We start from the raw sequence: 25,005 nt of genomic DNA on the forward strand, positions 1-25,005 counted from the left end.
TTCGAGATTCCCGTAGAGCTCGGAGCTGGCGACGTCAGCTTCGGTCTATGTCTTTGGTGGCTTTACGTTGGACTGGAATTGATACAAGTGTCAGAGAGCATCTGGTTTCATCGGATGTTGGTGGAAAAGGTTGTTTCAGTCGATAGCTTCGGCATGGCCCAGCCTTGACAGCCCCTCTTCTAGCTGTTCTAGAACGTTGAGCCGTGGTGGGAGGATGAACTACTGTGACGTTGATCTGGTTCCAAGGTGTAGGAATGGATTAGTCAAGGTGAGCAAGGTGACATTGATGGCATTCGAAGGTGAGCAGTGAAGGTTCCAGATTTCCAAATGTCTTCCGGACGCAGCGATCATCGGCTGGGAAGGTGTGAGATCATCTGGATCGCTCCTGCTTGGAATGGCGCTGAAGACTGTTGGAGAAGGAGCTACTGGGAGCTCCCCAGGCAGAATGACCCATAAAAGTGAGTCACGGCCAATCATACCAGCCAGATGATTGTGGCTCCAGGGGGGGTCCCCACTCTAGTGGCCTGTGTCACTGTGTGACATAAGGCTGCACCGCGAACGGCCAAGAGCAGCGCAGCACCAGAAGCCAAAAAGGCCCTCACAGTGCAGGCGGCAGGCACTCTCGGGGTGGTGCGCGGATGAGATAAGCCAGGTCCGATAAGGATAACACACCTGACCGAAGCTCCAACCTTATCGCGACATCATCCTCGTCGCCTACACCATCCCATCCTGTCCTGTCCTATCCCGTCCCGTCCCATCCCAACCGTCTTCCCGTCCTTCTCTCTATCGATTCCTTGTTCCTCTTTACATCCTCATCCTCCCCTTCCTCACCTTCGCTTCGCATCTTGGCTTTCCTCTTCCCATCATCACCTTAATCCTATTCCTTTCCACTTAAATATGAATCGCTCCAACTCTTGACCTTTTTGTCGTGAAGCACTTACTCTCTTTCTCCCCCATTCAACATGGCCAATTCCCCGTCCCATAGGTCTAGCCGGAGCCCAGCCTCGTCCACCTCGGCCGGCCGAGACTCCACGTCCCTTTCACATTCCAGAGACCACCGTGATGCAACCTCCACATCAGCCTCCGCTGCTGCCGGCCATGTGCCGGTTGAGACATTGGTGGAACACCTGCTCGCCGCCAAACGCTCGCTCTCGTCCATGACGGCCGTCTTGCGAGCAAACGAAATCGCGACCGATGCACGCCAGGCCCATGAGGAGGCTGTTGTCCTGTATGCCGAGACCCAGTTCCTGCGACGCGCCATCTCTGAGCAGCTGGCGCTGTTGATGAAGGTTCGCCGTGGTCTTAAGAGAACCTACGATGCCGGCAAGCGCGACTTCAAGCACCTGGTCAAGACCATGGATGCAACCAATGAGAAGCTGCAGGAGACCATGGCCATGCTCAAGAATACAACTGTGGAAGCTGTCTTCAGGCCGCCGGGCGAAGAGCGCCGTAATCTGATGGACTTCGTGGACGAGAAGAGCGTCCACGTCATGGTCGAGGCTCTGAAGCAGAGCCTCGGCGAGCTGCAGGTGCGTAAAGGAATCCTGCTGCCTCTGGCTTCCCCACACTATCTATGATAGTTAAGGTGACTGACGAGATCTTTTATCTGCAGGCTATCCAAACATCCTTCGACGGCGACCTCCTTCGTTTCGATGATGATCTGCGAGCACTCAAGAAAACGATGACGACAACACCCCTGCCCAGAACGCCCTCCGACTCGTCACAATACGATCCGATACCCGAGCTTCTCGGTTCTCTCGTAGACAGTTCACATGACATGGCCCAACTGCTCACGTCCTTGACGAAACACTTTGACTTGTGCGTCACAGCGGTGCGGACAACAGAGGGCGGCGCGGCTCTTGCTCGTCGTAGGGCGGCGGAGGTGACGCAGTCACAAGGCGGCGATGGCGTATCTTTGTCTGGCGTAATTGCTGACCAAGAGTCGCAAATGCCCGATCTCGAACCGATAACAATGAAAGACCGGGCGGACATGCTGAATGTTGTGGTTAGCGATGCATCAGAGGTCGAAAGCGTCATCCAGGAAATCAACAAGACACTCCAGACCATGGAAGAGCAATTTTCAGCCATGACTGGACAAACAGGACAGATCAAATTGGCGTTCCTCGGCACCCTGCAAGGGTTCGCTGCGCTGGAAGAGATGGGCGGTCGTATGGCCAGCTACATCGCGAGCGAGGCCGAGTTCCTCCAGCGGTGGGAGGATGAGACATACACCATCTACAACAAGCTTGGCGAAATGGACGACCTTCGAGACTTTTACGAAAAGTACGCGGGCGCTTATGATAACCTGATCCTGGAGGTTGAGCGGCGCCGCATGGTAGAGGACAAGATTACAAACATTTGGAAGAAGGCGATGGACAGCGTTGACAAACTCGTCGAAAACGATCGACGGGAGCGCGAAGGATTCCGCCAGGATATTGGCGAGTTCATCCCCACGGATCTATGGCCGGGTATGGACGGCGGAATGAAGAGGTGGGAACTCGTCGCGGTTGACGACGGCACAGCCGAGGACGACGTGTCGGGCGGGCAGCGAAGCACGCCGGCGCTGGACCGAAGCGTCGTAGACGCTGCCCGGGATCGATTGGAGAGGAGCCAGCAGCGGTAGGAGCATTGCAGTCTTTCGGATTGGCTCCTGTGTTGATTTAGATTGTTTGAGTGTAAGGATTCACCGGGATATGGTTTCATTGGCGTTCATAACATAGTAAAGACGGCAGCCTCCAGATAGGCAAGGGATACGGTTTCACGCTTTCATGGTTTGGACGGCGGCAAAGTCTGTTTGGATTATTATTTGGCTGGGCATTTCATCTTCTCCGGTCTTGTATGAAGCGAAGTATCTTATCAATACCATAGAATAAGTAACCATCGCTGTCCCAGCAACTTAACTCCCCATCCTCCGGTCGCGTGCGGGCTTTCTATCTGCTTGTGCCACCTGTCCCTTGGGCTCCTCCGTAATTGTAGGTGGCGCCATGATTCTCGCCGGTAACCATAAAACCTCCAGTGCCGTAGTTCTGCGAGCCTCGCCCACTGTGATGCATCTGGACTCCAGCACCGTTGTTGGTCATGACAATACGAACCCCCTGCTCATTCGCCAATGATCTCCGTAGCTCTCTTACTTCTGCCAGTGCCGCTCTCGACTCATTCGCATCCTCTTCAGTCACCCACGGTGGTTTGGCGATTTCATTTATCTGACACAACAATCTTTCCATCAGCTTTTCCACACTTTGGCCATCATTTTTCTCCACCAAAGCCACGTATCGACCTCCCTTTGGCCCGTCGGTCGCCGCATCGAACATGGACTCAATGATCCCCAAAAGCCCTTCGCACGCTTTCGCGGACTCAATGATTTGGCGGAATGCCTGGCTTTTGTTGGAGATTGGGGAGTCGTCGTCACTTTCCCGAAGACGATCTCGGATAGAGTAAAATATTTTGGACAGGAGCGGCAGTCTCTTTGCAACCGCCGGGAATGCCTCGGGGAGTTCTCCTGGATGCTCAACCGTACGCATAGCGTTGGCCATCACTTGCCCTTGGAAGCGAGAACAGGCAGCGGACACCGTGTCGATGGCTTGGTCTCTGGTACCTTCAAGGGAAGCCATGGTAGTGAAACTCGCTGAAGGTAGTAGCCGGAATGGTATGAAGCGACAAGATGGGGGAAACAAGAGATCAATTTCTTCCTGTTGTTGATTCAGGTTTTGCGTTGGTATCCTAATCACTTGGGTAAGTTGGCAATTAGCTGCCTTTATGTCTCTTTCGCGTCAGCTCTTAAGGCAGCAAGACTGCACGCATCGCAAGCCCAACGCCTCTCTAGTTGGCAGAATGCACTCGACAAGCAACGCTCAGTGCGAGAGGCTTCATCCTACTTGCCAGAGCCGAAAGCTGCCTGGCGGGCGCAGTTACCCCGGACCTAGAAAAGTAACCCCTAGTTGCTCGTGTCATAGGACAGCCTAGCTGCAGCTCTGAGATGCCTACATGAGGCAGCCTGCAGCATCTCGGTAATTCCCCCAATGAACATAAATCTCAAACCACCTTGCCCTAAGTAGCCTGCTTCATGCCACCATCTGGCCTGCAGAGGTGGCAAGTCTCTGCTTCACCGCCCCATAGCTACGCCTCGTCGAAAACTCGGCCATTTGCTAAGCCCAATTCCATTCTCTTTTCTTACCTATCCCAGAACAGTATGTCTACTTCGGAGTTGGCTAGAAAATTGTAAATTCTTCCCAAAGCAGTACTCTAAAACCAATATGTCGGGTGCCGAGGTTTTGGGCCTGATTTCGGCCACAATTCAAATCATCGATGCAGCAATCCATATTTATAACACCGCCAACAACGTCTCCGGCTTACCCTACGCATTTCGCCAAGTTTACTTACGCCTGCCGCTTATTCTTGACACCCTCAAAGCCGCAGAAAGCGGGCTCGATGACGGGCGAGAATCGTCCGACGGCCGCGAAGCCCTGGTCGATGTCTTGAATAGTTGTAAAAACAAGGCGGCATTGCTGGAAGAAATCCTTCAATCAACAATTTCAACTCCTCACATGTCGAGATTCAAGCGGTGGATGAAGGCTATAAGGACGGTTTCTCAAGGCAACGACCTTCAAGTTCTCTCCGACGGGATCCTTGGCGACCTCGACGTGTTGACGAGCAACTACGCCGTGAAATCCACTACACAACAGGAGATAAAGAGGTTTATTGGTCTCCTGACTGACCAGCATGGAACATCAGCAGGGCAGCTCGTCACTTTGAACAATATGGCATCGGGTCTCCAGTATATCAAGCTAGAAGCTGGCAATCAAAACATCGCTAGTGGCGGAAGTATTCAAATCAATGGTCCGGCCAGTGGAATCTTTAACTACACAGCGTGTTAAGTTTAGGGGCACGTAGTGCAATATTAAGAGACTGCTCAGCTACATACGTAAATTGGAATGATCTATTTGTTCTTGTCCACCGATTCGAGGAGCGATTTCATGTCCTTTGAACGGTAGTGCTTCGAGTATTCCCATACACCCCATCCTCGAGGACATTTAGCACCCAACTTTGCACCTTCTACAAGGAGTTGGAGAGCGATTTGCGACCTGTTTAACTGCGCACATAGCATCAATGGCGTCCTTCCGTGCTGCTCTTGCGTGTTCAAATTCACACCGCTGACAGCTAAAAAATGTATGAGCTCGCTGTCAGCGTTGTGGCAGACTACTGCATGATGTAGAGCATTGAAGCCTTGCGAGTCGATCAGATTCACATTCATGTTGCCTCTCCATCGCAACAACACTTCTGCACCTTCCTGGAACCCTAGTCTTGCAGCGTGGTGTAGCGCATTCATGCCTTGGCTGTCTCGAAGTTCAGCTGAGGCGCCATTTTCAAGTAAGATGTCCATGACTGTTAACTTCCTCATGAGTGTGGCGAGAATAAGTGGAGTTTTCCCCTTGTGATCTTGCGCGTCTACAGTGGCGTTTTGCTGCAGTAGAAATCTCACTGCTTCAAGGTGGCCATCTTTGGAGGCCCAATGAAGAGGTGTCATTCTTTGGCCGTCTGGAGCATCAGCAACCTTATCGTGTTGGCAAAGAAGCCATGCCAAAGACAGATCGTTGTAAGCGAGACACCAGCAGAAAAGGTTCGGCAAATTCTCGATGGGACAGATCACTGAAGCTCCTTTGGAAAGAAGAAGCCAAGCTGTACTTTTGTCGTTCTTCAGCACTGCGCAAGCAAGAGCAGTATGACCATCAGCGTCCCTGGTGGTGAGCGATGCTCCTGATTCTATGAGAATAGTAGCGATGCCCCGATGCCCTTTCTTGATTGCATCATTCAATGGAGTTGATCCGTCCTCGTAGGTTTGATTTGTGTCAGCCCCATGCTGGATAAGGAGCTTGACGATGTTTGCTTCGCCGTTGAAAATTGCCAGCTGTAGTGGTGTTCCTCCATTATCTGCTAAGTTAGGGTCAGACGGATTGGGATATCTCGTCAGTAGTCTGTGTATCTTCGAAGGGTCATCGTGCATATAACGGATAGCATGATGCAGGGGACCCCATCCACCATTGAAAGGTTGATTCAAGTTGACTCCTTTGCTCAGCAGTATGTCTGTCAAGCATTCGGCATGACTTTCGACGGCCTCTTTGATATTCCTGGACGCCTCTTCCTTTTCATTGTCGGTATTGACCTTTCCTATTACCTCGCCACCACAGAAAAAAACATGCCTCAATGAAGTCCAGCCTTCATAGATTTCGGCTTCTAAGTCCTCCTGATTCTCGATGAAGATCTTAGCTATCGATGTGGGGCCGTATCGAATGGCAGCGCTCATTGGGGAGTAACCTCGTAGACTCTTGAGATCGGTTCTTGCACGGGAATTGACCAGTGCCTCAACTATAGCTACATCGTTGACGATTGGTTTGACCAGAGTCTTATGTAGCGGCGATTCTTTGAGCTGATCAAGCTTATCCGGATCTGCGAAGTATTTCAATAGCAGCTTGACTAGATCAAGATGGCCGTATCTGACCGCCCAATGCAGAGCAGTCTGGTCATCGAATGTTGTTGTGTCCACGTTGACCTTTTTCTCGATAAGAAGTCGCTCAGCCCAGTAGGGGAGGTTGAAGTGCACCGCGGCATGCAGACCAGAACACCCATGAAACGTTCCTATATCAATCCCGCCAAGAGCCAGAAATGAACGTTGAATACTGGTTTGGTTCCCCATGAACTCCATCGCAGCAACTTCGACATTTTCGATGTCCTCATCCGCCACATGAGCAAGATGCGGTCCCCAATGACACGCAGCATACTGCATCAACGACGAGTCTTTCTCATTCGAAGGTCCTTTGGTCTCAATAGAGAGATACAAGATGCATATAGCAGCCATTTGCCAAGGAGGCTCGGTTGGTATCACTCCTTCTTCAAAAAGAAAGTCCTTCACGGAGTCGTGGACCAGCTGGAGGGTGTGATTATCAGATCCGGTAGTAACCAAGCCAGCACATGAAGAGATCATCTCCTCCATTCGAGGTCGATGAGACTCGAAGTCGTTTCCCCCGCTTTGCCAGACAGCAAAGCTATCCATGATTTGGAGCGCAGTAAGACCAGGCCTGCCATGGACAACCCAGGTCAATACATGACGCGCCATTTTGTTATTGAATTCCTGATCAGCCTGTCTTTCCAAATCCAGGATCCGCTGAATCAAAGGCTTGAATACACCCATGGTATTATTTGGGAGCTCTTTCAACGCCTCCTTGAGCTGTGCAACATTTCGCTGCTTGTCGAGATAGTTCATGTGCAGCTTTGCGAGGAGAAATCTGATGATGATTAGCTTGGCATATGCTATAAGTCATTTTGAGAGAATGGACTAACAGCTTGCTATTGCAGGCAATAGCTGTCACGTTTTCAACAATCACCTCTTCTACCTCCTTGAGATGAGGGTTCTTGTCCTTGTCGATCCTATGTCTCACATAAGCCTCCACATCTTGCCGTCGAGGTTTAATGAAAAGCTCTAGTATTTCCCCAAGATCGAGGCCTCGAAAAATGCTATTGGTGGTGAAAAGGACGCGGACAGTTCGTGGTAAGTTGACGAGTGCTTCTTGCATTTTGTAGCGCATGTCACCCTCTCCCACATGCTCAATTTCGTCAATGATCAGGTAGACTCTGCGATAAGTTTGAGCCTGGAAGTTGAAAAGTGCATATATAGCCGATTCCGAAAGTGGAGATGAACCTCGAAGAGAGCCTTCAAAACAGTCAATCAACTCTTTCGCAAGCGGGTGGTCTTTGCCAGATACCAGCAACTGTGCTAGCATTGTAGCCCAGAAACTTTCCAATGACGTGGAACTCTGATCTTCTGCACGGAAGTAGAAATAGGTGCATGCGACGTTTTTCTCTGGGTTTGCCTGAATTTCCCTGCGAATTCTTTCCGTAACTAGAGATCTAGAAGATGAAGAGGGTTTTAGCAATGTGACAGATCAATCCTGAAGAATCTTTGACGGCCACTTACGCGAGCATTGTTTTGCCAGAGCCGACTTCCGTGAAGACTCGGTCAGCAGGCCGTTGTAAAGTATGCCAAAGAATCATAGTGGGCGCCACTCACGAATTCCACGGAAACATAGAAATCGAGAACCGTGTTCTGCCTTCCAAGAGACCCAAGAAACATATTCGTTACATTCGAATAGCCACGTGCCGGTGCCTCTCAATGTCTGACATTCTGTTTTCTCGTGATGGGCTCTCATCCGAGTATGATTATCATGGGCTAGATGAACGAGCCAGCCTCTGATATCCTGGACTGCGACCAACAACACGGCATTACTATCTGGAAATCATCTCTTGTCATATATCCAAACAGCATAACTTACCAGTCGGCCTCTCCTCCCAAAACCTGCCTGGCATTGACCCATAAAGTGGCGGTAGTCCGACACCCATTGCTTGATTATAATCAGCATTGCCTTACGGAGATGATGCATTGGCGTAATTAAGCCGGCTCTGAACTCAATCCACTTACTGTTCGCGTGGTAATTTGTAGTAGAATTCATGATCAACTGCACGTTTCCGTGATTTTGATCACCACCACCACTAGCAAAATACTGGTTCCCTTCCCCATGATTGTTCCCACTGATAGTGGAAAGGCAACGTTCGTCGCTCGATGCCATTGGAATTGCTAGCGTACGAAGGTTCCTCGACACTTTTGTTCTGCCTTATTGCCTCCTGTGCAGGGACGAAAAGCGACGAACTGGTGCAAGGCTCTCAGATGCGGAGAAGCAAACGACAAAAGAGCCCCTGAGGAAAGCAAAAGTAAGTAGTGCAGTTGAGATGCCCAAGGGGTAAGATATTGATACTGCAAATGCCTCCCAGCCTCGTCACAAAAGAGAATGCTGACAAGGGAGAGAAGATGGCAGGGATTCACGCTACATGTATCAATGTCTCCAAAAGAAGTGGGTGTGCTCCCTGAGACAGGTGTGCTTCAGCCTTTCAGCTTTCCTCTAGCGGAGGCCTTGTCGCAGATTCTCTCCAATTACCTGCGCAGAACTTTTTTGTCAAGCGGCTGCAATGAGTGGACCATCTCAGCGGCAAATCTTCTTCTGGTTAAATCTTGATCGATCTGAATCAAGTTGCATCTGGGAGCTATACAAAGGGGTTAAGAAACCACCAGCTAGTGGCCAAATTACTATTGCCAAGGCTTCTCTGAAAACTCCTGGATTCACGTCAGGTAAAACATTAGCATGCCGGAGTAGCTTGGCTGGGTAAGCACGTGAGCATGCTCGACCTGTCCTTTTCATCAACTTCCATCGGCATGCATCTGATAGATCAGATCAAGATGGCCAACAAAAGAAAAATGATTAATGCCACTCTATATCTCTGTGAGTCATTTGAAGACGATGAAGTCTTCTGGCCAGAAAGCTGATGAAGATTGTCCACGCTTGGACTAGGTGAACAGGTTCTAATGACCTCGCACAATATTCAGAACATTTCAGTAAAGCATGTTCCCATGCGATCGGCGCAGTCAAACGCAGCATACAGTGGGCAACAGAAGGGCCCGTATGGGAGGGGAGACCGGAGATCATTTGTTATGTTGTATAATGGTGATCAGTACCCAGACTTCGTATGGGATTATCCTCCGCCCCCAAAGACTACTGCTGGTCATTGCAGAAGTATTCCTTCCGAGGAGAGTCATGGGCACGTTGATATCGACGGACAAGGTGAGCCTGCCATCTCTGAAAGTGTCAATAGAGATTACCAGGCCCTCGCTGAACACACAACTGATATGAGGGAAGATCAAAATCATTTCGAATCAGACTACGATTTCCCCGACCCTCACCAACGAAAGTTCAAATCTGGAGAATCTCATATACCTGCTCCCGATAGACATGAACGCACAAGAACAAGATCCCATGTTCCGCGCCGCGTTGGCAAAGAACCTCAAAAGTTATGGCAAAAAGAAGAAAACTCAGAGAAGGCCAGCGAAAGAACCGTTCCGAGTGATTTACGATATGCCGTTGAAAAGGATAGTGTCTTGGGAGAGAAAGACGGAAAAAGTGAGAAAGGGGCGGACGATCTATCAATAGCCGCGGACATAAAAGAGGAGACAAAACGACGGGCTGAATATGCTGCGAATGAGGCAAAGATCTGGCAAAGCCAAGAGTTTGCCGATTTGTAAGTCAAACCCCCCACTTCCTGGCACCCCCCTGTTTCTGGCACCCACAAAAACGATGGGATCACAACCCAACCTCCTCATTACTATTAACTATTGATCCTCAACCACACCCACTACAATACAACTGCCAGCCTCACTAGGGCATTCAGAGTCGCTGGATTCAGCCGTAATAACCTCCTTTTCACCCGCTTCGATTTGAGCCCGATGGATATCCCTGATGTTCGCAAACTTCGTGTTGGGATCGATCTGAACAGTCTTCCTCTTCCTAACTGCAGCGTTGGTAACTTGAGCCCTCAGGTGAGCCAGCTGCTGCTGGGCAGCTGCCAGTTGCCAGGCCTGCTCTGTGAAGCCTTTTTTCACCTTCCTGAACAGCAGCCGTTGAGTGCTGGTATCATTGTCGAGTTGGGTGTATAAGTGCAGTTGACCGCTGAGCTCTGCCAGCTTCCTGGGTGTCGACCAGACCACTGCAGAGCAGAATCCCATGGCTCAACAGGGGTAGTTTGTTGACCATTATGGCATCGCTTTTGCCCCGACTGGTTGGTTTGGGTGTGGTGGGCTTAGCAGAAGGCTCAGGTAATACCATAGGGTTCATCAGGGGCTTAACCATCGCTACAGGGTGTAGACCAGTCCACTTCCAACCACTTCTGATGTTCGAGACTGATAGACCAGCAAGTCGAGCCTTCTGGTAACAGTCCAGGAAGTTCCTTTTACCTATAATGGTAGAGTCGTTCCATTGAGACAAGTAACCGAGCTCCTTCCGATAGGCTGACTTAACAGGGCTGAAGACAGACTGGTCAAGTGGCTGGAGGACATGAGAGGAGTGTGGTGGTAAGAACAGTAAATGGATATTGTTAATATAGCAATTCCACATGAAGTCTGTCGTCGTATGACTCCCATGCCCATCCACAATCAACAGTCGAGCCTCGCCCTCAGCCTCGGGCATAGTCTGTGGGATAAACACCTTCTCTAACCATTCAATGGCAGTTAAGTCTGTAGTCCAGCCATTATCTGTTGCTGTAAACTCCCACCCATCGTATGGAACCAGATGTAATGGAAACCACTGTTGTTGGACCGTCTTCCCCTTGAAAATGATAAGAGGACGAAGTGCCCTACCCAAGGCTGAGATACACTCAATGATAGAGACCCATGCCCTCGACCCAGGTTGTTTCTTGCGAACAGACGTCGTCTCAGCCATGCCCAGCACTAACCCATTAGCTCCCTGACCCTCGAGGATGCCAGTCTCATCCATATTATATCTGTTGGCTGGTTTGATGTCCTTGATCTCAGGGATAGCAAGGAACTTAAACCAGTTCCTAATGACCTCAGTAGATGCCCCATTAACGCGTCTAGAATCGATGGAACGACTTCTCTGAACCTTAATGATAGGGTTCCTTCTCACGAAGGCATAGATCCAGCCTTTTCCTAATGGTTTGGTATCCCCAGCAGCAGCCAGAACTCGCTCTGCGAATTCCTTCACCTGTTGGTGCGTTGGTGCGAGGCCCAGCGAAGCCTGAATGCGAACCCATTGTGCCAGCTTACTCTCCTGGTCAGGAGACAGCCTCTGCCAGTCAGCAAAAGCCACTTTCCTAGTCTGACCACCTTGGAGACGTAGTTGGAGGGTTGAGGGTTGATCGTGGTATCCCATACTCCAATGAGGCTCTCTTTGACTCTTGCCGTTTGAGATGTCCTCGAGAGCCTGACAAGCTGATCTTCGGTATATTGAGGCATTAGATATAGAAGAAGGTATGTGCAAAAAATGAGCCCATTTGGACTCGAATTGAAAATGTTGTGATAAAAGGAGGTTGGGGGTGGGCATTGCGTTGTGGTGGATTTTCGCGTTTTTGTGGGTGCCAGAAACAGGGGGGTGCCGGGAAGTGGGGGGTTTGACTTACCGGGAGAAGATATTAGGAGCTGTGGAAGAAATTGCAGCTCTTGCCAAGTTGAAGATTGCTGATGACATCAGGAACGAGAACAACATTGCTCTGACAAAACAAGAGTTACTCACAGAGATTCGAGACCTGATCACGGGGGATTTGCGGACGAAGATGCGCCAGAACACACGCCGCAAAAAGTTCAAAGCAAAGCCAAACGACCCGGCATATCAGTATCGTCGGCATGGACTAGCTGCTCAAGATTATACGACATCGCCAGATGAGACGCATGACTCCACGCTTTCCGAACGCGATGCAATGGTATCTCCTGAACCGGGACAATATCGTGGAAAATGCCAATGCCGACTGAATGGTAAACAAACTACGATACCAATAGATCCTCCTCCCCACAAACACTTCAAAATACTTGGCGACGAGAGAAATAGGGGTATGCCGCTGTGTAATAATCATAAACCGTCTCACGAGCAAGGCGTTCGGCAGGAGACCGATCGAGGACAGGAGGGAGAAAGTCGAGTGTCACCAAATGACGAGTCATTCGAACCAACCATATATCAAGCACAACAACTGTCATTGATCTTCTTGTTCTTGCTGTTGATGCTGTTGTTGCATTCGGCGTCGGCAAATGCTTTATTGTAGGAAAACTACACTCGTATGGTCACTAGTCTTAGATAGTAGAGTAACTCAGCTGCACATACCAATTTGTTTACCCTACCACGCGCAGCAGTTGATACCAGGCGTAACAAGCTGGACCCCGGTTCTGGAATGAAACTCGGCGTCCGACACCGAGCACCATCAAGCAAAGAGAATGAGTCTGATCTTTCCAACTGCTAGTGATTCCAAACATGAGCTATCACATGTTGCCAAGCTGTGCATCTACAACATCAGCACTAGATTTCGAAATATAGACAACCAAAAGGTCTAGAGAGCATACGTATCGTGATTCTGGGGTTTCGCTGGAAATTCTAAGCACTTATCCAATGGGTTGTGCGCAGTGTCAGAGTCTACCAAGTAAACGGGGTGTGTAAAGCATCGTGTATTCTGCGATCCGCACGCAGGGAAGCTTCGCCGAGACCGTCTTCATTTGTTCTCAGTCTTATTCAGGTTATCAACTATCTGGAATTTCGACTGATAACGGATGCCAAGGGTCATCAAGTAATCCGATTGATAGCTTGTATATACATAGCCTCGTGTTCAGGCGCGATCACCTCCACTTTAGCACCGGAATCCTCGAACTAATATAAACACCATTCTTGCACTACACATGAACGACGTCATTTGGTGCACTTGATTGCCAAGCACACAGTACGGGCAGTTCGTGTCTCAATCTATGTTTGGAAGTTGAGGCTTAGGACGGTATAGAACCCGGAGGCATCTGTTCAATGAACAGTTCATACATACTGCTATAGGTATCAGACACCGAGTGAGGTGTGAGACATGCAGATACATACTTGAGAAAACAGCAGATGGGATCTTCAAGATGAATAGGGCGTTGTCTATACTGAAGATTGGCCATAGGCTATCTATAAGAGGCTGGATTGCCGTAGGTAGCTAAGAACCCACCTGAGAGTCAAGTACTTGAATCCACGATGTGACCTTCTGACGAAGGCTTGAACCGTATGACTTAAGGTTACTGAGTGAGTGTTCAGGTTGATAGCTATGGAGGCCACGCTTTGATTGCTACTTTGCAGGTGAATAACTTTCTGCCTTGAGTCTCTCGCCTGCAGCCACCTCTTAATCATCCCTCAACCACGTAACTCCTCCCGCAACAACTTGGTAGATACCTCCATTGGGAGACATCTGCGTAGGGGCTACATTGTAGTTATACGTACCCCCAGCTCCGGCCCGAATACGCCAGACAACCTCCCCAGTCCGGAAGTCTACGGCGGTGAAGTACCATACATACAATCCCTGGCCAGCAAGTTCCTCGTCTTGCGTGTAAGAGTACACGAGACCATTCGCAGTCGAGAGACTAAGAACGCTTGTCGAGCGGACCGCCAAAGCCCACCGGACCTCACAATTGCCCTCAGGCGTGATGTCCACCCGCGTGATCCCGGGCGCTAGGGGCGCAAAGTCGTTGAACTCGCCGTTGACGTCCGCCGATGCGCCTAGGTCCTGCAGTTCCGGGGCTCCGTAGTTGTTGTTTACGATGACGCTGTACGTCGACCCGTCAAAGTACCCGACCATGGCATTCTCATTCGCGCTGGCGCCGGGTTCGAATAGCGGAACCCTACAGACTAGGGGCAGCTCGCCTTCCGCGAGGCTCCCGGCTGAAGAGGCGACTTGGCGGTAGATCAAGAGGTTCACTTGCGCGTCGGCATTGTCTGTGATGGCAACGTACTTGTCTCCGACCAGGGACGGGGTAGACCCCGAGCCCTGCGAGAAGCCGCCTGGTTTGGCGGAGGTGCCGGCGTCATATGTCTCATTCCAGAGCGCGGTGATTTTCCCATCGCTTGCGTTCGGTCTGAAGGCAAATATGTGGCCGGTGGTGCTCCTGTTAGTCTCCGACGCGAGGGGTCCGGTGTTAAGGTAGACTGTCTTTCCGCTGACGGCGAGTGAGTTTTCGATTCTCTGGCCGTCGAGTGTGATGGTCCGAATGGTTCCGCCTGGGGTGACGTATCCGAGGATGGAGGAGTCACTTGCAGTAGAGGTTGTCGCGAGCGCAACGGACGTGAACCACACGTTCTGATCTTCGTCGATGTAACTGCTCACGACCCCGTGGTTCTGAGGCAAAGTTGAAGTGAGGTCGATGTCTCGAAGAGGGATGAACGTGGTACCGTTCGCATTGTCGACTCTCTCGACTTCGAAGACGTGCCTTTCCATCGTAGGCAGAAAGACCGAGTCTCCAGCGACGGTGGCGTATGGGGAGAGTAGCGTCTGTCCCTCAGGGGCCCAGGATCCGAGCATGTTCATGGTATCCGGGTCAAAGGCCGCGATGCAGAAGTACGGCTCCGCGGCATCCGTGCAGACGGAGCGCGCCGTGAGTCGATTGTCGCTGTGCCAGTACTGCGCTGAGATGGCGATGGACCGGCTGGAGACGTTGGGGGACGCGCCGAGGGGACCATCCCAGTCGTTCGTCCTGGTGTTACCGCCGTCCTGGTGGAAGCCGACCACGTCAGGGGTGTAGCGAGTTTTTCTCGGAAGAGGCTGTCCTTGAGCTGGAAGTCCTATGAAAGACTGGGCAGAGACGTTCTGACTTTCGAGAACGACGCCGGTGTCTTCTATGGGTGACGGAGAAGCCTACATCGGTTAGACCATGATGTCTATGGCTTTAATATTGAAGAGATGTCTAGGAACTTACAAATTGGCCCAATACAGGGCGAGATTGTAGCACATTGGCCAGAAGAGCCGCAATGAGTTTCCTGTTGTTGATCATGTTGGAGGTGTTGAAGTGAATGTAGTAGTAAAGCAGCTATTGAGAGGCGTCCGGGGTTAAAAGAATTCTACTGAAGTTCTTCACTATTTATATATGTATGAGAGCATTGCCATTTCAATGTCTGTATGTGTATGCTTTTACAGCACCCGACTGATAGTATGAGTCGCGGGCCTATCGGTCAAGACGGTGTTGTATCTTGGCATAGCGAGCCAACACTATAATTGATTGTCAACTCATTTCCGCGGTGTTGACTGTCTGCGCGGGAACTCAGCCACACCACCGCCGTCCACATTTTGTTCCTCGGACTGGATATCGTCAGCCTCGCATTCGTATAGAGGTCAATTTGTGCTCCCTCGATGATTCTGGAGCAAGGCGCTGGGATAGTCGTATTCGCTATCCGAAGCTATTGGCTCATTGCCAGACTTGGCGGCGGTAACCTGCAGCCTGATCTCGCCTCCTCGTATATTCAATATCGAAAGACCGTGAATAAGAAGCGGTGTATCGGTCTACTGTATGAAGCTTTTGAGCGACTCCCGACTCTCAGAGTATATCAGAATAATAGGGTACTTGAAAAGAGAAACTTTCCAGGTTGTGAGCATCTCCCCAAGGTACGTGGCCACAGTGATCACTCGGGCTAGCGAATGAACCGAGCTACAAGGCAAGCAGTCAATATCACAATATAGATGGTGTGAGATATCTCGATATAGAAAAGGGGATGCCCTCACGAAAAACGGCGGCTTCGAACGAGGCACGAATGAGGATGGAAGATGTTACGGCAGGATTGACAGGTATTCAGTGGTCGACTAGCTCACCTTGATCCATTTGTCACGCATATGGTGCAGGTATGGGTCAAGATCTGCCCAGCCATTGTGCATTACCATTCTCATCTGCCGCTCTGAGCACTTTGGCAAAGCAATTGATATGTCGCGATGACCTCAAAATCATCTACATCACGTGACCTGGCTTAGGTAAGATAGACACAGATAGCGCTGTTTTTCCGCGTGCGGACGGTAAGGTAGGCACAATATCTGGATAGTAAGTTACCTACCTAAATAGCTTACCTAAGATTTCAAAGTGTCCATCAGTCGTATTCAACAAGTAACTCTCTACAGGTAGCCGGCAACGAATGAATGGGAAAGGTCACAGGCTGCCAACAGTCTGTCCAGGGCCCAGGCTCAAGCAGCGAGCTTGGTGTTTATTCAACGGGGTCCCTGCAAGTCGCGGGACCTTGTTTTGGGGGCCACCAAGGCGTGAGAATTCTGGCCCGACGTCTCGCTTGGCCCTGGGCCTCTAGTGAATTGAGTGGCTGCCAGCGTCAAAGTGGGGTGTTTCCAAGGTGCCGATACCCGAGGAGTTGTCTCAGTCATGAGCTGTTCAGTCACCACTCAGCAGTGTCGAAAATGACATAAGGTACACATTGTGCCTGGTTGCTGCGGGAATGTCGCACAACAACACCAACTCATCACCTGTCAACCGTTGATGTCGCTAATTTTCTGTACCTTGGTTAAGACTTCTGAGATCGCATTAGTTCGTCCCATGTCCATCGATGATTTGGGCCGCGGAAATTTGACAAAAAGACGCGAACTTTGGGAAGTTGAAGAAAGAGTTACATAAGCAATCTGGAAAGATTGGGGGCCCGCCAAGAACCGGGAAGGCCCAGACAAGCCTTGGCACGTGACGCTCGGCACATCGACGCGTAACCCCTGCGCAGCTGAGGGAAGCTGCCAGTCCCTGTGACGATGGCCGATTCAAATTCAAGGTCTCGATGTTTCCTGCCCAATGACGTTACTATGCACGGCGCACGGGTCGGAGCTAAACTGGATTGGCTTTTAAACTTACTTTATGGATTCCAGTTGGGGCCTTTTGGGTTTGGGTGTTTCTCTACGAGCAAGGTGCGATGATGGTTTGATCAAGGGCAGGCATGGTACCTTACCAAGGTGGGAGGCCTTTTGGGAGACCAACTGATTGATTCCAATTGTTTCTGATTGCGCTACGCAGCGCCAGTGAACAATCCGCGCAAAGAGCACACGCACAGGTACCTGAATTAAGGTACCTTGAATATGGTACACAGACAGGCGAGGGGGATGGGCAGAAGGAGGGGACCAAAGAGGAAAAGAGCGGCCTGCGGTGGCTGCTCCTCTCGTTATTAGTCGATCCAATAGCTCCGTCATTGAATTTCCATTCCAACCACATCTGAGACTGAGACCCTTTCTATTCACCCAGTGCTGTGTTTTGTTTTCTTCCAACCTACCTCACCTCGCCAAGAGCTTGCTTTCTGGACAACAATCACCACACCGTTCGTCCATCGTCCACGCGGGCTGACATTTCCACGATCGACAAACGAGGTCAATCGCATCGTCGTCGAAGCAATGTCGCAACCCTATGGCGAGTCTGCTGGCTACTACGGTGGCCAGCAGCAACAACAGCAGCCTCCCTACGATCCAAAGTATACTCAGCAGTACAACAATGGATACCAGCAAGACTACAATCAACAACAAAACTACCAGCAGGGCGGTTACCAGCAGGGCTACGCCCCTCCGCCGCCTCCTCAGCAGGGCTTCGATAATGGGAGCAACGGCTACGGATACAATGCGCCGCCCCAGGGCTACGATCCCGAGAAGTACACCTTTGAGGAGGCTTTCAAGATTGAGAAGCCCAAGTGGAACGATCTTTGGGCTGCCATTCTGGTAAGATATACCCTGTCGCGGCGACACCTCGAACACCGCGTCAATCCAATGACATTCAATCGCTAACAAAACCGCCCAGTTCCTCGCCGTCTTCCTTGGCTTCGCTGCCGTCTCAGGCCTGACGATATCCGGATACTCTGCGACGAAGGGTCTCAATGGTGGTGGAATCTATGACGGAGGTAACACCTTCGGCCTCAGCACGAACACAATCGTCCTCTTCGCCTTCGTTCTCGCGGTCGCAATCGTCCTAAGCTATGCGTACGTCTGGATGGCCCGCTTGTTCCCCAAGGCCTTCATCTGGGTGACGGGCATCCTTAACATCGTCTTCGCCCTCGTCACCGCAATCTACATGCTCTCGCGCAAGTACTACTCGGGCGGCATCGTCTTCCTGATCTTTGGCGTCTTCCTCGTCTTCGCCTTCATCAGCTGGATCCCTCGCATCCCCTTCTCCGCCCTGATGCTCAAGACCTCGATCCAGGTCTCCAAGAAGTACGGCCACGTCTACCTCGTCTCCTTCCTCGGCGGCATGCTTGGCGCTGCTTTTGCGGCTTGGTACTCCGTCACCCTTGTCGCGACCTACTCCAAATATCAGCCGTCGCAGAACAACCCGCAGTGCAGAAGTGGCCAGTGCAGCCAAGGCAAGGTTATTGGGCTGATTGTCTTCATTACCTTTGCCATGTACTGGATCTCCGAGGTGCTCAAGAACGTGATCCACGTCACCATTTCAGGCGTCTACGGCTCGTGGTACTTCTGCGTCAACAACTTTCCCAAGGGCGCGACTCGCGGCGCGCTCAAGCGCTCTCTGACCTACAGCTTTGGCTCCATCAGCTTCGGTAGCTTGATCGTCGCCATTATCAACCTCCTCCGCCACCTGTGTTCCGTCGCCCAACAGCAGTCAGCCGCGGACGGCAACATTGTTTCGTACGTGCTCTTCTGCATCTTGAGCTGCCTCATCTCTCTGCTCGACTGGGCCGTGTCATTCCTCAACCGATATGCCTTCTCGCACATTGCCCTTTACGGCAAGGCCTACATCCCCGCGGCCAAGGATACCTGGAAGATGATTAAGGATCGCGGCATCGACGCACTTGTCAACGTGAGTATTCCCATACAGCCTCTTGCAGTCTTATCAGTTGATTAACACGTCCCAGGAATGCCTCATCGGCCCCGTTCTCTCCTTCGGCGCCACGTTCATCGGCTATGCTTGTGCGTTCCTTGCCTACCTATACATGGTCTTCACCAACCCCGCCTACAACCAGAGCGGCAACTACACCCCTGTGGTCGTCGCCTTCTCCTTCCTCATCGGCCTGCAGATCGCCAACGTCTTCACGACGCCCATCTCGAGTGGTATCGATACCATTTTCGTGGCCTCTGCATGGGACCCTCAGGTCCTCATGCGCGATCACCCTCAACTGTACGACGAGATGGTTCGCGTGTACCCTCAGGTCCAGCAGGCTATCCACGCCTAATGTGGAGCATAATTGTGTAGGAGTGTGAGTCAGTGGAGAGAGTCTTAGAGGAGACGCTGGAAGACTGGATACCCCAAGAGAAGTGCAATCCGTCCACTTGGACGACGAACTTCGTACTAATGAAGAAATGGCATTTTATCAATACGTCTTTATGTTTGAGTCACTTGCGCGTGCCTGACCATCTTCTTGTTCGCTGTTGACTGAAGCAGAAGTCTGACTCACCAACCTACAGGCTACCGACGCCATCAGCCAGCCGATATACAAAAAGGAAGCCACGACACGATCCAACAAAAGATAATGTCCCTAGCAAGGCTCGAACTTGCGACCTTTGGATATCCCTAGATGATCTAGAGTCATATGTATTTGATATGAGACCAACGCTCTACCGACTGAGCCATAGAGACAGTTGTTCATGTCTGTGACCGACGGATGGGTACCCAAGGACCCTCAGGGTGCCGGAGGCAGTGAAAAGAAGGGGTTGCGGAACCCAGATGAGCAAAAGATATTGACCAGCCTGGGGGTCGAACCCAGAATCTCCTGATTACACGAATCTCTCAACTCTCGATTAGAGGGATGAAGGGGAATCGTAGTCAGACGCCTTGCCATTGGGCCAACCGGCCTTGGAAGAAGATTCAAGTGGAACTGCTTGATGAGAGGCGTCGCCAGATTGGAGTTCATGAAGGAGAAGAGACGGGTTTGCGGGGCTACTGCGAGAAAGGATTAGTCGTGGAGATCATGAAAAATTCTGCAAAGAGTTTTTCTCGGGCTTGGATGCAGATTTTTTTCACGATGGGGGCCGGCCGGTGTTGCGGTGGATGGTGGAGACGGGGTGGCCGGGTCGGTGACGAGCGGATCGGGGCGGGGGCCGGTGGTCTGAGGTGTGGACGGCGAGTGTTGGTGGGGAACGCGGGGTCGGAATGGCGTCCGGAAGAGAATGACAGCGGGGTGCTATCTATTACGGCAAACATTTCATAAGGTAGAAGGCATGGGGGGCCTTTGGGCCTGGCTTCTCTTTCAAGCAGTGCCCAGTAACGCATCAACGTTGGGTCACAGCGGCGGTCCATAAGCACAACACTCTCCAAGTTCAGGTAAGCAGTTCGATCGAGTCCAGAAGTTCATTCAATTTGGTTGCCACTACTAAAGCACACATAGCGCGTCCATCTTCACCAATTTTCATCCAATTCCTGCACTCCATCCGTCTCTGCTCCCTCGAGCTCGCCTATCCTCGACTGTCACTCAGCCAGAATCTCAGCACCTCCAATCCAAGCGCCATTTCACGCTCACGCGTTCGGGATCGTACCACGCAACGCTGGCTGCTATCCCCCTCTCCCTCCCCGGGAGGGCATTGTACATCTCCTGATGCAACATTCACGCGTCACCGACGCGGGTCTCAGCAACTTACCAGTCACTGTTGGCCATCTTGATGTCTTCAGATGTCTCTCCCACTTGGGTGTTCTCAACGGAGAACGTTCGGTGAGGGGCAATTCTCAATTGCTCGAGCCTGCGAATGAGTAATTCTATTTCTTCTGAAATGTAATTAACATCCACCCCTTCGTCCGATTCCATCGGCGGCGCATCAGTCATGATTACATCCTCATCATGCCGTCCATTCGACTGGTCGGCATCACGTCGCTCGACGTTCACCACGAAGTTCACACGCTCTTCGTTGCCGACTGCGGTCACCGTCGCCCCTTTCCAACAAAATCAGCCAACGCGCCCGCTCTAAAACACGCCCACGGCACGAATGCCCGAACTTACTGTACCTTGAGCCCCCAGCGTCATTTGTCTCAATCACCATCCAGACACCGCGATCGCGGCGAACAAGGGACCAGTCGCTCTCCCGCGCGATCTCTGCGGGACGCGACTCCGCGACCTCGGCCACGATGCGAGCGACCTGGCGCTCCAGCGCCTCTAGGTCCAAGGTTACGTGAGAAGGATTCATCGTGTCTTACCTGACGCGTCTCTTCCTACGCGTTCTCTATTCAAACGAAGCGTGTCCCAGACACTGCTCGAACTCCAAGCTCGCGCGAAGCAAAACGAGAAAGAAAAAAGGAAACGCTGAAAAGGAAGGCACCGCTGCCTCGTTCTCCCCCGGACGATGGAAGGAAAGGAGAATGATGAAAGGAAGAAAAAGAAAGAGGGAGGGAAGGAAAGGAAAGGCTGCAAGCAAGCCAATTTATCCTTTCAGACGCGACGAGGACCTTCCAACCGCGTCGTGCCAACAGGGATTGTGTCCAGACAAACTGTGGATAGCCTACTGCCTATTACGACTCTGCTTACCACCCTCCAGAAAGCAACTGCCAATACGTATCTCCTCTCGGCAGGCATCGGCTGAAGTGATAAGATGCAACAGTCTCCCAACGTCGGAGGATCGTTGTTCCCTTCTGATGACTTAGCAATGCAGCCAAGGTGATTTGCATGGTTGTGATTGGATAGAGAGCTTCAGGCTTGGGTTTGCTGCAGTTGGTTACACAGGAGAGGTGTATCGGGATGGACGACCGGGTTCTCGTATATCAACACCATCAATGCCATCATTCATACGTGTAAGATACTTCGATACTTAGCATAGACCATGTCGGTCCCGCCCAACAGCCCCTCATGACTAAGTACGGACGTTAAATACATTATCATCATTGTCATCACTCACTATCGCTGAGCTCTCACCGCCGATCACTAAGCGCTCACTGGTACCAACATTGTAACCAGTGGGAAAACCTACTCTAACAAGATGTACTTCTATGCGTTATTGGGAAGAGGGATGGCCTGGCCAATGACACCCAACAAGGTAGGGTTGGAGTTGTCAGATGGGGGAATGGTGAAACTAGTGCTGGAGCTGGCACTCTTGACTTGGTCAAAGGTGGTGGTTGAAGTCTGAGTGGAGTTGGCGTCGCCCTCGAGACCGATGTTAAAGCCAAAGATGGACGCCCTGCCACCGTTGGAGCTGGCCTTGTCCATGTAGTTATTGATGGTGGATGCGGCGGAGGAAGAAAGCTTCACCTCCATGCCAACACCGTAAGCGAGGATGGCCTGGTTGACAACCGCCATAGGCTTCCGAAGGCTGGGATCGGCGTTGGCGACGATGGGCAAACCAGCAAGCTGGCTCGGGTTCCTGCTACCATTCAGCCGTTTACCCCTCATATTTTAGTGGCGTTAACTTACCAGTTTCCGGGGGCAATAGGAAAGCTTTGGAAGTCAGTAACGGTGATAGTAACCTCCAAATCAGACCCAGCTTCTTCCGCGGTAACAGTTTTGGTCACAGTCTCGTAGTTCTCGGTGTATGTTGCGCTGAAAAAAATGCAGTCCGGTCTGGTCATCTGAACAGTGTCGTTCGAGTACCCAAGGTCCTGCCAAGATGACGAACTGGCGTCGCTCGCCTTGAATGTAATCGTCGTGGGTGTCTTGGAGTTCTGGGTGAATGTGTCGATCCAGCCGTTAACGACTTGGGGGTACTGAGAGGTTATCGTATACGCGGGACGCTCCAACGGAGCACCGGGGGTGCCAGCTTGACCGGAAGAGATCTGATCGGCGCTGGCAGAGGAGCAGGTCATGGTCACGCTGATGAGATCAGAAAAGACCCTCGCACCTTAAGCCGTTCAGTCACTCACCCAGGAATTGCAGACGTGCCATTGGCAGCATTGAGACTTGACTGATATTGTCTCACGATGGGAGCCATTGGGTCATTCATATCGGAAGAAGCAACAGCTGCGGCAGCGGCGGCAGCGTCATTGGAGGACTGCGCCAATGAAAACATAGGATAGTTCTGGATGCACCACTGAGAGAAGGAGTCAGTAGTGATCTGGGCAGTCAAATTCTTCTTCCAGATCTTAATGGCGATAAATTTGGCGTCTTGATATCTCTTCTGGGCTTCCCGGGCTTCTTCCTGCGCAATATTGTACCGAGCTTGGGCGACAGTGTTCTCATGCGAGTGCTGCAAGTGTTTGGTCAGTTTGTTAGCACTTCGATTGGGGTAAAGCTTACAAGTTCGACGCTGTTGGCGTACCTATTATGGTCTATCGTTTAGCGGGGCATTTCGTAAAGGTTGAGCAGAGTGACATACGAGAGGCATCGTTGGAAGTAGCTCTGTCGGCCAGGAAGGAAGACTGGCTCGTCAAGGCTTAGAAGTGTGTCACCGATAACATACACGCCGTTGTTAGTGATGGCTGAGTTGATATTCCTGCCGGCCGCGATACCTGCACAAGAGAGTGGTGCGATGTAGAAGCGGCTGTTGTCGCCAGGGGTGAAGGATTGAGCGAAAGTGTTCTTGAGCTTCACACCGTAAGCCAGCCAAAGATCGGCATCAGCCTTGGAGACTTGGGGAGTAGTCATGTTGAGATATCTGAAAGATGCTTGAGGTGTGTCTGAGAGTAGCTGGTTTAGGACAAAGTTGAGAATGATTGTGACTGAAAACTTTTTGAGAATTTTCCGTAAGAGAGCAGGCCCCTTATACACATCTGGGAGGGTGGGAGACAGCACATTTTCACTAAATCCAAAGATCTTCCGTAGAGGCAACTGGAAGACAAAAGTAATGAATGTATCGACTGTATTCCCAGTGGCTTGATGGCCGCCCTGGGCGACTGAGACTAGTGCATAACTACTGCTGGCGTTTTCGAAAACGGAGTGTGATCCGGACTCGCAGCTGCTGAGTGTGAGACGTGTAGCGGTGAGAATGAACTAGAGACAAGAGCGAGTGGCTGTCCACGCTGACTTGAGCCCGGAAATCTTTCCTCTATGTGGTTGTGATATCAATGGGAGAATTATCTGAACTCGCGCGCGTAATCTCCTCGCAATCAAGTCAGACTGCGTTACTCTCTACGTTTGACATTACTAATTAAGTAGCTATGTGCTTAAGCATGTTACTGGGCCGAGCAATGACCAAGGTGCTTTTACTACTTGTTCTCCTACTGTGAAAATCCCTACTGGGTGGGTCATGAACCTCCTGAACATGCTGTAGCATGTAGAACTATCTGATATCCTACGCGTCTAGGGAGGTGTTCGGCGTTCTGTTAGCTTATCCAGCGTCCACACATTGCTCCACTATACTGGACAGCGGTCCGCTCCCGTCTACAGCAGACTACAAGAGGCACTCTGCTAAAACACTTTTTTTATATGCTAAAGTAGAAATCTAATTTTATAACTACCCTACTATATAGTTTTAAATTATATATTAATTAATTAAATTATATATAAGCGTTATTAATATAGTCTCCTTGATAGAGGGTGCTCTAGTAGAGGGGGTAAGACTGCGGCCTAGTTAAGTAGTTATATAATTAGGACGTATTATATAAAATAAGGTTATAATTAAAAAGTAATATAAAAAGTAATACGGAAGTAAAAAATAGGTAATATAAAACGTATATTTTTATAGTTATCCTTTTTTATAAGGAGGGATATAGTTAAGCTATTTAAATATACGAGGGTTACGTATTATATATAATTATTATAAAATAATTAAGGAAATATTATAAAT

At 50.7% G+C, this 25,005-nt stretch overlaps 7 protein-coding genes across 7 annotated transcripts; 2 read left to right on the top strand and 5 right to left on the bottom strand.

Annotated features, from left to right (window-relative positions):
* The first annotated feature begins 647 nt into the window (after positions 1 to 647).
* On the top strand, positions 648 to 2,849 carry HER10_EVM0011266 (kinase activator). Its single transcript, XM_035480702.1, has 2 exons — positions 648 to 1,529; positions 1,613 to 2,849. The coding sequence occupies exons 1-2, from the start codon at positions 963 to 965 to the stop codon at positions 2,621 to 2,623; spliced, it is 1,578 nt and encodes a 525-aa protein (XP_035336558.1). The 5' UTR covers positions 648 to 962; the 3' UTR covers positions 2,624 to 2,849.
* An 81-nt stretch (positions 2,850 to 2,930) lies between these two features.
* On the bottom strand, positions 2,931 to 3,611 carry HER10_EVM0000117 (uncharacterized protein; the record flags this gene model as incomplete). Its single annotated transcript, XM_035469912.1, has 1 exon — positions 2,931 to 3,611. The coding sequence occupies one exon, from the start codon at positions 3,609 to 3,611 to the stop codon at positions 2,931 to 2,933; it is 681 nt and encodes a 226-aa protein (XP_035335547.1).
* A 1,325-nt stretch (positions 3,612 to 4,936) lies between these two features.
* HER10_EVM0004517 (uncharacterized protein) lies at positions 4,937 to 6,301 on the bottom strand (the record flags this gene model as incomplete). The annotated part of the gene is made up of 1 exon (XM_035474159.1): positions 4,937 to 6,301. The coding sequence occupies one exon, from the start codon at positions 6,299 to 6,301 to the stop codon at positions 4,937 to 4,939; it is 1,365 nt and encodes a 454-aa protein (XP_035335946.1).
* Positions 6,302 to 13,545: 7,244 nt separating this feature from the next.
* HER10_EVM0011900 (uncharacterized protein) lies at positions 13,546 to 16,517 on the bottom strand. Its single transcript, XM_035481312.1, has 2 exons — positions 15,311 to 16,517; positions 13,546 to 15,249 (listed from the first exon to the last, which is right to left on the bottom strand). Exons 1-2 carry the CDS (start codon positions 15,383 to 15,385, stop codon positions 13,744 to 13,746), a joined length of 1,581 nt encoding a protein of 526 aa, XP_035336619.1. The 5' UTR covers positions 15,386 to 16,517; the 3' UTR covers positions 13,546 to 13,743.
* Positions 16,518 to 17,579: 1,062 nt separating this feature from the next.
* Positions 17,580 to 22,206, top strand: HER10_EVM0003706 (uncharacterized protein). The gene is made up of 3 exons (XM_035473371.1): positions 17,580 to 18,072; positions 18,152 to 19,165; positions 19,221 to 22,206. Exons 1-3 carry the CDS (start codon positions 17,755 to 17,757, stop codon positions 19,536 to 19,538), a joined length of 1,650 nt encoding a protein of 549 aa, XP_035335857.1. The 5' UTR covers positions 17,580 to 17,754; the 3' UTR covers positions 19,539 to 22,206.
* HER10_EVM0002486 (uncharacterized protein) lies at positions 20,937 to 21,480 on the bottom strand (the record flags this gene model as incomplete). Its single annotated transcript, XM_035472195.1, has 2 exons — positions 20,937 to 21,229; positions 21,297 to 21,480. 2 exons carry the CDS (start codon positions 21,478 to 21,480, stop codon positions 20,937 to 20,939), a joined length of 477 nt encoding a protein of 158 aa, XP_035335752.1.
* Positions 22,207 to 22,274: 68 nt separating the features above from the next.
* On the bottom strand, positions 22,275 to 23,864 carry HER10_EVM0010722 (uncharacterized protein; the record flags this gene model as incomplete). The annotated part of the gene is made up of 5 exons (XM_035480173.1): positions 22,275 to 22,647; positions 22,698 to 23,093; positions 23,144 to 23,466; positions 23,517 to 23,538; positions 23,596 to 23,864. 5 exons carry the CDS (start codon positions 23,862 to 23,864, stop codon positions 22,275 to 22,277), a joined length of 1,383 nt encoding a protein of 460 aa, XP_035336507.1.
* Between the last annotated feature and the right edge of the window lie 1,141 nt (positions 23,865 to 25,005).

The sequence above is a fragment of the Colletotrichum scovillei genome (genome assembly GCF_011075155.1).
Source record: "Colletotrichum scovillei strain TJNH1 chromosome Unknown Contig00003, whole genome shotgun sequence".
Lineage (NCBI taxonomy): Eukaryota > Fungi > Ascomycota > Sordariomycetes > Glomerellales > Glomerellaceae > Colletotrichum > Colletotrichum scovillei.

Excerpts from the sequence above, each read along its gene's own strand:
- HER10_EVM0011266 (XM_035480702.1), top strand. The coding sequence starts at position 963 with ATGGCCAATTCCCCGTCCCATAGGTCTAGCCGGAGCCCAGCCTCGTCC. Across the intron at positions 1,530-1,612 it reads AGAGCCTCGGCGAGCTGCAG|GCTATCCAAACATCCTTCGA; the intron begins GTGCGTAAAGGA and ends TTTTATCTGCAG.
- HER10_EVM0011900 (XM_035481312.1), bottom strand. The coding sequence starts at position 15,385 with ATGATCAACAACAGGAAACTCATTGCGGCTCTTCTGGCCAATGTGCTA. Across the intron at positions 15,250-15,310 it reads GCCCTGTATTGGGCCAATTT|GCTTCTCCGTCACCCATAGA; the intron begins GTAAGTTCCTAG and ends TAACCGATGTAG.
- HER10_EVM0003706 (XM_035473371.1), top strand. The coding sequence starts at position 17,755 with ATGTCGCAACCCTATGGCGAGTCTGCTGGCTACTACGGTGGCCAGCAG. Across the intron at positions 18,073-18,151 it reads ATCTTTGGGCTGCCATTCTG|TTCCTCGCCGTCTTCCTTGG; the intron begins GTAAGATATACC and ends AAAACCGCCCAG. Across the intron at positions 19,166-19,220 it reads GCATCGACGCACTTGTCAAC|GAATGCCTCATCGGCCCCGT; the intron begins GTGAGTATTCCC and ends AACACGTCCCAG.